Below are 11,500 nucleotides of genomic sequence, written 5' to 3'. Positions count from 1 at the left end.
AAGGGAACAGAAGCCACATAAATTAATTACGAATAGGAGTAAGAGTTGTTTTCTTTTCTTGTGGATTCTGAAGCGCTGTAACATGAGGACTTCCAAAGGGGTCACCCATCCTCCATCCTACGGCCCTTCTCGAACCAAACACACTCAACTTCAGAGTTCTAATGGGATATAGTACACTAGTGCTTGTATGACTGCACCCAATAAGAGACAATATCGAGATTTTTTGAAGAGAATTTTATATGAATGAGAAGCTTACGTCCATTTTATGAAATCTTACATGTCAGTATGGTAGGCGAATCTCATTATAGTAAATGAAATGATATTTATGTTTTCTCTTTTTGGTCGAGCTACTGAAGTCCAAAAACGTACGACATTTTTATTGATAACAGGTTAATAATTGCCTTCTTGGCTCCTACTTTTGATTTTTTCTGCTGTTAGCATTCAGATGCTGGATGTATGGAATAAGATGAATTTGCACCAAGAAGATATTCCTCTAGTGGACGCCACTTCCACAATCAAATAGAAGCAAAAGAAATTACACAAAAGGATGCTGCAGCTTTATTCACACACAAATGATTGATGCAGTACTCAAAGTAGCCTTTATGTAAACCAATGGAGGTAAAAAGTGCGCCTAATATGAAAAACAGATTGAAAAATTCCAACAATCTATTCTCTGGAGGCTACAATTACAGGAAACACTGATCAAGGAAGACATTATATAAAAACGGAAAGATGCTATAGCTGTTACTATCGGGCTCTGGTAGACTTATTATGCTTCTCGATTTGCTTAGTCGGTACGAGTTCCATCAGCTTGTTCCCACTGCCGTAGTCAATATAAAAGTATAAGAAGTTGGAAACAAAGTAAAATTGTGAATCAACAGAGAGTAATGGAGTAGAACTTACAGGAAGTGGAGTGAATTTGTAATCCTTGACAGTAATAGACACCTTACGGGGATTATTCATTTCGAAAGTTTGTTTGAATTTTTCAGGCATGTTGGTTAAGATCAAATCCTTGAAGGTTCCCTGCTGCAATAGCCTGCTGGGAATGTTTTCCAGCTTGGAACAACATCTGATGTTGAGCTCTTTGAGTTTCTTCATTGCACCTTCTTCCAACTCCCATTTCTTCAAATCCTTGAGCATCCAGAGTTTCAGAACCTCAAGTCCTTCGAAAGTCCCACGTGGGCAGACGATTTTCTCTCCAAGGTATGAGTTAGCAAAAAGCCTTAGAACGGTTAAGCTCTGGAGCTGGCCTAGGACCGGCATGGGATCCTCGTCTAGTTGTGAGACTGATAATGTGAGAACCTTGATGTTAGGAGGGAAATGATCTATTTCAGGAAGTTTCTCCAACCTCCCCAGCAAATTCATGTGAGAAAGTTTGTTCAAGCCTGAGAATGGCTTCAAACTGAGGTCTGCAGGGCGGCCCGAGTCATCTTTAGATCGCAGCCTCAATGATTGAAGATTTGTTAGCTTGGAAATCCAATCAACCAAATCTTGCATAAACTGAGGTGTAGTGCTAAAACCATTGCTATCTTTATCATCACACTCGCTTAAACGGAACGTTATGCCCAACTCCCTAAGGTCAGTTAACTTGCTTAGACCATTCTTGATGGGGCTATCTTGATCAACCGATAATCCCCAGAGAGTCAGGAGTTTAGGCAAGGAACCAGTATCTGAATGCAGGGGCATATCCTTGTTAAGATGAATCTCATTGAGACTGAGATGGCGAAGATGCTTCAGTTTCCAAATGGAAGGTGGGATTCCATTTATGTATGTGTGCTTCAGGTCTAAAGTCTCAAGGTAGGACAATTCACCTACAGATTTGGGGAGTTTGTCCAAGAAAGTCCACCTCAGACCCAAGTACCTCAAGTGAAACAAGTTGCCCAGATTGTCAGGCAAACTAGGCTTGTACACTCCTTCAAGATCAAGCACCCTCAGCAATCCCAACCCCTTACCTATCATGTGGCTAAGCTGCTTCGCTACATCCTTTGCTGGAGTATCTTTTTTCTGGAAGTTAAATGATATGTAAGATCGTAAACATTGATATTCAGAAGGTGTAAGCGAACAGTTGTTGCCATCTGCATACTCAACGAGCCTACGCTTGCCAAATGGACCATCTTCGTTGCAAACTGATCCTTGATGGATATGGAAAAGGCTTATACCCCTGGCCTTGGTTAACAACAAGTCGTGGAGAACTCCTAGCAAACGGCACTTTCTAGGACTTCCATCAGACCGCAATTTAGAAACGGATATCAAGCTGCGCTTAACCAGGTCGTCAAAGTACCCTTGCACCACATCTTCTTGAAATATGTCATTGTTCTCTGGTCTCTTCACGAACCCCTCAGCAAGCCATAAGCGTTGCAGCCTCCGGACTGGAATGTCTAATTCCTTGGGAAATAGCATCATGTAGAGCAGACAGAGTTTCAAATGGGCATCAAGATCGTTGTAGCTGAACATCAAGATGCCCGACGTAGACCAGTTCTCTTGGTTGTCAAGAATTGAAGGCCATTCCTTAATGCCTTTGCCTTTCTTAGTCGACAACAAACTTCCAAGAAGAACAATATTCAGTGGAAGCCCCCTACACACCTCAATGATTCTGTCCTTTAGAGTTGAATTATCAGGACCTTCCTTTAACCCCACTTTTCTCAAGAACAGATCCCAGCTCTCTTCATAGTCCAGCTTCTTGAGAGAGTGCGGCTGTCTCTTTGAATCAGCAAGGCGTCCCAGTTGGTCGTCGCAGGTCGTGATGATTATCTTACTTCCGTTTTGTTCAACTGGAAATACATCTTCAAGACTTTTCCATTGATCTAAACTCTGAACACCATCCAGCACAATCAAGTACCTCTGACCTGTCAACTCCAGCAGGAGCCTCTCTTTGAGAAACTTCTCATCGTTTCTACCATCTTGTTCTTTTGATTTCTCCCCCTGCTTCAGCAAGTTCAGCAGAATGTCTTTGGTTGTAGAATCCTTAAAAATGGTTACCCAAGCACAAGAACCCTTGAACCAGTTCTTCACAATTCTGTTCCCATAAACAGCACGAGCCAACATCGTCTTGCCTGAGCCCAATTCACCTACAACTGTGATAATTCGATCGTCACAGTCGTCTTCTTTGGTCAGCCTATTCAGTAGTTCAGGCACCTCGCGTTCAAATCCAACAATTGATAGCTTTTCCTCATCATATGAATAGTTATACATAAGCCTCGAGTGCTCCAAACGCTCCCAAATGAGTGAAGCATCTCTTCTTGGACTCAATGTGGGACTAACTATGGAAGAACTGATGTTTCTCGGATCATCAACATCACCAAATGGATTCAAATCCAACCCATTCTCCTCTTCTTCTTCGTCCCTGTGATTTTCTTCTTCGTACATCTCAGCAGCATCGTTCACATCAACCCACCAACCAAGGCTAAAGTTGCTCAGTTGGGAACTCATCGATCTGGCGCTAGCATCTTCAAGGCCGGCGGGGGTCTGATGGCCCAGCTTCTTAATTCTCCTCTGGATTTTCTCGAGCTTCCTGCTGAGCATCTTACAAGCTGTGAATTTCTTGAGGAAGAGAGCACGGTTCATGAGGAAGCCGAGGCGTTTGCGCTGGCGTGTAATGCGAAGCGCAAACGACTCGATCGAATCCTCCACATCGTACAGATGGTGAAGATAGTCATCAGTCCACTTCTTGATGTCTCCAAAGTCGGTCTCCTTGTCAGCAGCATCAATGAAGTAGCCCCTCATGCTCTCCAGGGCCTCCTGCATCTCCTTCAGCTGACTCCCAATCACTCTGTTGTTAGTAAACGACTCCTCTAAGAGCAAATCCCTTAGTTTCTGAAGTATCACAGAGGCAACTGCATCAACTGCCATTTTCACACTTGTTGAATGTCAGTATTGCAGTCAGTCAGTGAGGACATAGACTTGCAGCAACCATGATGTGAAAGGGTGGTGGAATTTTCATGGAAGAGAGGACGGAAGCAGCAGGCAAGAAGGACGATGATGCCTCACCCTCAATTATTAAATGAATCAAGACAAGACTGGGGGTGGGGGTGGGGGTAGACAAGTCCCGCCAATTACTAGCAACATGTGATTTACCGTATTGAGGGATACTTAGGATTTGTGTATTACGAATTCAAGTTAAAAGTTATGTTATTTGACTAAAAAAAAGACATATAACACGACTAATAATTAGATAGTAGCACTATAAATTTTGAAAATAAATAATCTAAAAAATATATTGAAACTCTCGTACAAAAGCTATATTTTCAAAATACTTTTATTGGTAAAGAATGCTATGAAATTAATTGATGAAAGTAAAATGAAATGAATGGGAGGACCTATTTATAGAAATTGTAAATATATCGTTGAATAGACATGTCCAATTAGAAAATATATCTTTGAAAAGTTATGATTTTTCATTCGAATGAACTCGTCAGTTCACCCCAAGGGACGCTTGACAAGTTTGTTTGTGATTTCATCTCAGTAAGAAAAAAATGAGATGAAATTAGGATGAAATTTTATTTTTAGTATGTGATATGATATAAAGGTGTATAATGCAATCTACCTCTCCTGTGTTATTTGAAAATGGCAATACACTCGCATGTGAATTTGTTTTTAGTAATTTACCTTCTAGACATATCAAATTTGTGCCATGCAGAAAATAGTATATATAAATATTAATTTATATTTAGATTTTGGAAATTTAATTCCTAAAATAAATAGTTAACTAATTGATGTTAATATTATTTTCTAACCAATCAAATGACGCCAAGTGTCATATAAGTGTATCATATCATCTAAATCGAGCAAGTGCAAGTCAATTTGAAAATAAAATCGTATCATGCCCATATGGAAACATATGCCAAACAAATAATGAAAGGCTAATCAAATCGGGTCATCTCATCAAGTAAATATGGAAAAGTCTTCTACCCTACCACTATAAATAGGAGTGTTATCTAACAATTCAAGGATACACAGAATTGAAGAGACAATCGAAAACAAAAGCAAAATAGCATTCAAGCATAGTGTTTGAATTTGTTCTCTGAGTTTTATGTTGAGTTTTGTGGAGATAGAAAGAGAAAAATAAATATAAATAAGTATGTGTTAGAGGTAGTATATATGTTTGAATATAGTTTTGGAGATAATTTAATATAAGTATTGTATGTTTAATGTTATGTCAAATTATATCTTTTTTATATATATTTATGTATATGTATGTACTTATGCTAAAATATTTAAAAACACTCAAATAAGGTGTTTTTGTATGATGGCAAACACTGGGTATGTTTTGACTCATCCGAAAGATAATTTGAAAATGAAAACAAATATAGTGAAGAAGTCTCAAATTCTGTCGAGCGAAAATCAAGGAAATCCATGGCAAAGCAAAATCAAGGCATTTGTGGCAGAAATCATCCAAAGTCAACATTTAATTTGTGAAAAAATCGAAAGACCTACGAGTTGTCAAGAGACAAATTCAGCTTTGTTGAATATCAGAGCATCAAATCTACCAACAAACATTCAAATTCAAGTCAAATTCTCCAAATTCATAGCGTTCAATCCAGGAATAAGTCAAAAGACTCCTAAATTAACGTTATTGAAGATTCGAGTCAACATCGAAGGAGATTAAAACGTCAAGTTCCACCTTCGAAGTTGTTGATATTGAAGATCATGTTTTATATTGAAGATCTTGTACCCACAAGTTATTTGATAAATCCAAAAATTCTTTGTAATATTTTTCTTGTTTCAATAAATTCATAAACACGAAATTTGAGTTACATACCTCTCTAAATTTTAAAAAATGAGCAAAGTATCGGAAAATTATAAATGATAAATTAAAAAATAAATTTATCTTATCAAATTAAATCATAATAAGTGATTGATTAGGACGTGCGATGCATAATAAATTTATGATATATATAAATAATAATTGATGATACCCAATTATCATCCGATCATATCTAATTAACCAAATATACGAATCTTATGATTGAAATGATACGTCCATTCAATAAACTCATTTGAGCCACTCATCTTGCAAAATAATTTGGGGTTAGAAATTTGTATTTTGCCATATATGACCGTTTTTTAGTTGATTTTTCTTCTTGACAAGCATCACATGTTGTGCATATGTAAAAAAGTATCACATCACACAACCCTTGAATATCATATTTGTACTGTATGTGATGTTTTTTCGACAAATGAAAAATAATTACAAATGACAAAATACAAAATTTCGCAAAGTTGATATGGTAAGTTGACAAAAATAAAAATTAAATACCAAACTGTAAAAATTAAGAACGATTGAAGCAAGAATCATAATTTGGTGAATCTTAAAAAGTATATACGCCACAATAAAGAAGAAAAAATAATAGTATTTCAGTTTAACATCTATAGTTAAACTTGGGCATTTTTTAAAATATTTGTTAGTTCAGGTACCAATACGATATTTTATAATTAAATTTGGGTGCCAAAATTATTGTGAAAAATCTACTTCCATTGCCAGTGGATTTGTTTTTTGCCAGACATTCCCTCAATTTTGGAGCTCTGACACCAATATCATGTTATACTCGCACTAAATATAAATATAAATATATACATTCTTACAAAAATAAGAATATTTGTTGTTTTTATATATGAACTATCAAATTTTCAACAAACTTATAAAATTTTACTCTAAGACAGAGTTCAGATCGAGATTATATTGAAATATATTAATTTGCAAAGCGATTAGGGTAAGATTTCTTTTATCAAAAAGTAGAGTAGCAGCACAAGGAGACGCCTATGTAAAGGTGTGTCACTATTTTTTTGTTTTCATTTAGTGCAATCACAATTTTATTAGTTGTACAATTTCTCTTTAATTGCTATTACGTTTTTCTTAGTTAGCTTTTAGTTGTTAGCACACGTGGAGGGAGTTAGAGAGTTAGTTTACAGACTTCTTGTATATAAACAGAGCTGTAATTCTTTTTCACGGATGAAATGAACAACTTGATTTCTTCTCCAAAATATCTGAAAATGGCTAAACTTTTCTCTCTGGTTGATACCATTTCACAAGTACATTAATTTGCAAAGCAATTAAGGTAATTTTAACGTAAGATAGAGTTTTAACCGTATTATTTGTTGCTCTGAGCTTTACCTTACTCGAAAATTTATAATAATTTAGCGCAATAAGTCATAAATCTCAAATTAGTTAGAGAATCCTCTCATCTTTTGTCAAAATCAAGTTTCATATTAGAACGTTTGAGGATTGAATATAAGCATGTGCTAAAGATTACATTAATTTCATCACATCCATCTATAAATTAAACTAAGTTTCATTCCTTATACAATTCAAACATTACCTTCTTGAATCTCAAAATAATGTAAATTGGTTGACCATATGAATTCTGTGGGTTGCCTTTTCCTTTACTTGTTTTGAACTTCCTAAACTCACTTAATTCTACAGTTGCCTCAATGCTATCTGGCCTATCACCTTATTCTTCGAACTACTTGCTTAAAGCTCACATTCTTATGATGTTATGATTTTCCCAATATATTCTGGAGCAAAGGCAATCTTATTGGACATGCTCAAGAGATACAAATCTCTAAAAGAAGGGAGTGAGGAAAATACATTGAGAACTAATAATTGCACTCTGGAGCCAAACTGTAATATCCAGATATATCAAGACAGCAAGTAATGTTTCTGCATGTCCATATCATTTAGAGAAGTTTTCACCAACTTGGTGGTGGAGTGAGTAGTTCTGCAGTTCTCATGCTATAGTCTGCAGTAGATTTATATGAAGCAACTCTGCCTCTAGTTTGATAGTGTAGTAATTTCTATCAACATTCAAAAGTAAGATTAAGTGCGCATTGAGCAGCTCTAGGCGGAAAACAATATCTACAAACACAAGATGTTGTTAGTAACCTAGACAGGTGACAGAACTTGCCTTGGATGAAATGCTTCCTCAGTTAGTCGTCTCCCTAGCAATAGTGTGATCACTATCCGCTGCTCCGCCTCAATTGTCCCTGCGATCTTAGGAATTCTTTCACGGTCAAGTTGATGCCAGTTGGTTCTTCCATTGCACCAGTTCCGTTATCTCCATTAGGGAACCTTGTAGTTACTGGTGGGATAAGGAAAACCCCAATATCCTCCAATTGCATGACATGGCGTTCAGTCAAGGAGCTTTGCCAGGTCAAGGGATTCATGTCTGGTGCCATGTAGAGTGGTTTACTGTAGTCCCAAGACCGGACTAAGCAAGTCAGCAAGTCATCACATAATCCCCCAGCAATCTACAAACAGGCGTGCATAAACATGAGCAAAGTTAGCAAGGATCGATGATGCTTGACTATTTGTGGTAAAGAAATGTTCACCTCGAACTTCCAATCAAGCCCATGATATAATTTTTCAAAGTAATTATTTTTTGCTGAAGGAAATGGAGTCATAGACAAGTATCCAAAAACCTGCACATGGAGTTTATTGGTACAGCTCAAGAAAGCCTTCGTAAAAGTTTTTTATTAATCTGATCATCAAAGTCTGCTAGAATATGCGCACGTACACAGTAGGTCATTTAACTGCAAATTGATAGATATACCCGAAATGATCGGATGTATAGCAGCTGCAGCCTATTTTTAACACAATGACAATACTGCACATGTAAAACATGTTACCTTGCCTAGTGTGTTTGCTGACAATGGAGCAATAACCACAACTTCAGCCCATCTTCGGAGCTCGATGTGCAGCACACTATCACCTAATGTCTTCCAAGTGGACCAGTCATCCTCATCAGTATAAAGAGCAACATCTCCGGGAAGTGATGACCTGTCTATGAAATGCAGCGCTGCCCTAGTGGCAACTGCCTTTACATCTGCCCATTCATGAAAATAATAGCAGAGATCGGCAAATCTTAATGCTGCCAATGTTCCACAGGCAGCAACCACAATCCTAGGTGTTCTTAGGGCATATTTAGCTCGAGATAGTTCCCTGTATGGATTTGGAGGTTGTGGATGTGCCATACCTAAACACATACAACAATCTAAATAAATCGGAAGTTATTGTTCGCTCTAAATGAAAAAGAAAAGATACTAGGAAATGTTTATAGTTGGGACTATGGTGAGACCTAGCCGAACAAGTGGTTTAACTGCTCTAGTTTAGTGCATATAAATACAAGAAATGATAAGATGAACATACTAGAAAATGTTTATAGTCGGACTATGGTGAGACCTAGCCGAACAAGTGGTTTAAGTGCTCTAGTTTAGTGCATATATATACAAGAAATGATAAGACGAACATGTCACTGGACAGTACTTCAAGCGCCACAATAAAAAAAAAAAAAAAACAGAAAACTAAAAGATGTTACATGGTAGATGGCCCTTCAACTGTCCATTCAGAAAGGATGTCAGTTCATAAGGAAGATCCTTTATTTTAAAATTATCTGCTAATTATGGTATTAGGCTTCTAAAAATGATGTAAAGCACGATACATGCAAGCAACCTGATTTTAGAAGCCTTTCATCATTACCTTGAAACGCAAACAGATCTAATTCAATAATCAAGAAGCAGCTTGTTGGTCACTGCTATGAATATTATCAACAAAGAAATTTCTTATAGAGTGAGTGAACTGTAAAATACACTCACAGTTTCAAGTTCATGGTTTTCTGTTAGATTACATGATGCCTCTCCCAAGCAATAAGTGCAAATTTCTGAATGAGAACTTTCACAAGGTAATATTAAAATTCAACTTTTATACTCCAAAGCATTTAATTACCATCGGTGGTTAAAAATGTACAACTGGAATTATCAGAAACTCCATTCTTAACCACCAGTAAGACAAACAATGCTAACGCATTCATTTAAGTCAAATATAAGTCTGAACAATCTAATACAATTAAACTAGAGAAACTTGCCAAAATTACTTGTTTAATTTCATATCAAGAGAAGGATATATAACACAAGCACCATGCATACAGATCTTTCATGTTCTCCAGCTAAATCAGAAATAGAAAAACAAAAGCTCTATTTACATTTAAAAGTTTATTGAACATTATCATGAAAAGAATAAGATTTTGTGCATTGTAAGTTTCTGCAATTTATTGCTCTCAATTTCTCTGCTAAGTGTAAACAGAATTGATGTCCAAAATTAAAACAAAAAGTAAAGCACAAACCACTGGAGCAATTAGGTTCCAAAATCTATCTGTTTTCCAGATTGAAATAGGCCTACTTCTGTAATTTTTGTGAAGAGCTCTTAGCTGAGTTAAGGAAATTTATGTGAGATATAATAGTGATCAACAAATTGCATAATACTCTGATTAACATCTTTAAGTTTGCCAGTTTTCATTTGATTAAACGACGCATCACCCAACCTGTGATAGAATTTCAGAATGCCTCAACTTCTGCGGATATGATTATGAAGATTGATAAAAATTACAACCTTACAATCATAAACCTCCATTTCATGCAAATTAAGATAACAGAAGAATTTCGGCCATACAGTTAGACTAACATAATTCAATGTGATATCATCAAACCGATCACACATCTTAACATGCTATTCAATGATCCACCAAACAAATTAAATACAATGGTGAAGGGAAACCACAAAGTAATATATACAAAACCAACTGCATCTGAAAAAACAGAAAATAGTAACTAAGAAAAATCCAGCATCTATGTGAATGAAAGGCAAAAACCAATCAACTGACATTAACATAGGGGAAAAAAATTCAATCAAATAGCAGCTCGAGATTGTTCGCCTAACCACCTTAAAAGTGAAAATTTTCGAATTACACTTAACAACAAAAAAATTTGGTAGAAAACACAACCACACGAGGCTATTTCCGCGAATCATAGTGAACAAACACATTACAGACACATGAACATTGCCTTGCCTCGATGTATTTGATCCAAAAACGTTGCAGCGGCATAGTAGAATAAATCAAATCATATCCATGAACTGGACCAAAAAAAACTAGGAAAGTTAAAGATAACATCAATGAATCAATTTCCGACACGAACGAGATAGTGCTATTTTACTGCTAATATTAAACAAATCGCGCAAATATTACCAAAAAAAAAAAAAATCGTCTTTCTGGTCTCTCTTTCTTGCTTCCTTTGTGATAGACTCTGGGGCGGAAGAGAGATGAGGAACCGTTAGGACGAGGGAGAGAATCGGGCGAAGGAAAGGTTAAATCAAAAAAAGGTGAAATTGTATGAGAGATCAAGATAACGAAATTCTTCTATATACGAGTTTACCAGAATTCATTGTCATTGCCTGGCTAACTAAGAGATAAGAAAGAAAGTCAAAGGACAAAGGAGGGGGAGAGATAAAGAATAGAAATCGAGAGGTCACCTCACCGGACTGGTGTCAGATTATCATCAGAATAACACGAGAGAGTAGCAAAAGATGATGGTGTCGAACTGATTTCTGTAGGATTTGTAAAGTGGAGAGAATATCATACTATTGTCCAGCGACAGGAAAAAAAGAAGTAAAAAGACAACTGCGGAAATGGGATTTGAAAACAAATTCTGTTATGGCGTTGGCGGGTGATTC

The 11,500-nt window shown here is 36.5% G+C and overlaps 2 protein-coding genes across 2 annotated transcripts; both read right to left on the bottom strand.

The window, feature by feature from the left end:
- Positions 1–535: 535 nt before the first annotated feature.
- Positions 536–4,008, bottom strand: LOC105163968 (putative disease resistance RPP13-like protein 2). The gene is made up of 2 exons (XM_088880927.1): positions 904–4,008; positions 536–820 (listed from the first exon to the last, which is right to left on the bottom strand). The coding sequence occupies exons 1-2, from the start codon at positions 3,847–3,849 to the stop codon at positions 788–790; spliced, it is 2,979 nt and encodes a 992-aa protein (XP_088737053.1). The 5' UTR covers positions 3,850–4,008; the 3' UTR covers positions 536–787.
- Positions 4,009–7,619: 3,611 nt separating this feature from the next.
- On the bottom strand, positions 7,620–11,410 carry LOC105163969 (phosphopantothenoylcysteine decarboxylase HAL3-like). The gene is made up of 2 exons (XM_088882043.1): positions 8,623–11,410; positions 7,620–8,244 (listed from the first exon to the last, which is right to left on the bottom strand). Exons 1-2 carry the CDS (start codon positions 8,977–8,979, stop codon positions 7,954–7,956), a joined length of 648 nt encoding a protein of 215 aa, XP_088738169.1. The 5' UTR covers positions 8,980–11,410; the 3' UTR covers positions 7,620–7,953.
- Positions 11,411–11,500: the final 90 nt, after the last annotated feature.

Source organism: Sesamum indicum, linkage group LG6, assembly GCF_026168435.1.
Source record: "Sesamum indicum cultivar Baizhima isolate 11 linkage group LG6, ASM2616843v1, whole genome shotgun sequence".
Lineage (NCBI taxonomy): Eukaryota > Viridiplantae > Streptophyta > Magnoliopsida > Lamiales > Pedaliaceae > Sesamum > Sesamum indicum.
The sequence above is the reverse complement of the archived record's forward strand: the minus strand, read 5'-3'. Positions and strand labels throughout refer to the sequence as shown.

What these genes read in the sequence shown, in the direction of transcription:
- LOC105163968 (XM_088880927.1), bottom strand. Translation starts at nt 3,849, where the DNA reads ATGGCAGTTGATGCAGTTGCCTCTGTGATACTTCAGAAACTAAGGGAT. An exon ending in ACAAATTCACTCCACTTCCT is followed by an intron (nt 821 to 903) that starts GTAAGTTCTACT and finishes TGACTACGGCAG; the next exon opens with TGGGAACAAGCTGATGGAAC.
- LOC105163969 (XM_088882043.1), bottom strand. Translation starts at nt 8,979, where the DNA reads ATGTGTTTAGGTATGGCACATCCACAACCTCCAAATCCATACAGGGAA. An exon ending in CAGCAAACACACTAGGCAAG is followed by an intron (nt 8,245 to 8,622) that starts GTAACATGTTTT and finishes GCCTGTTTGTAG; the next exon opens with ATTGCTGGGGGATTATGTGA.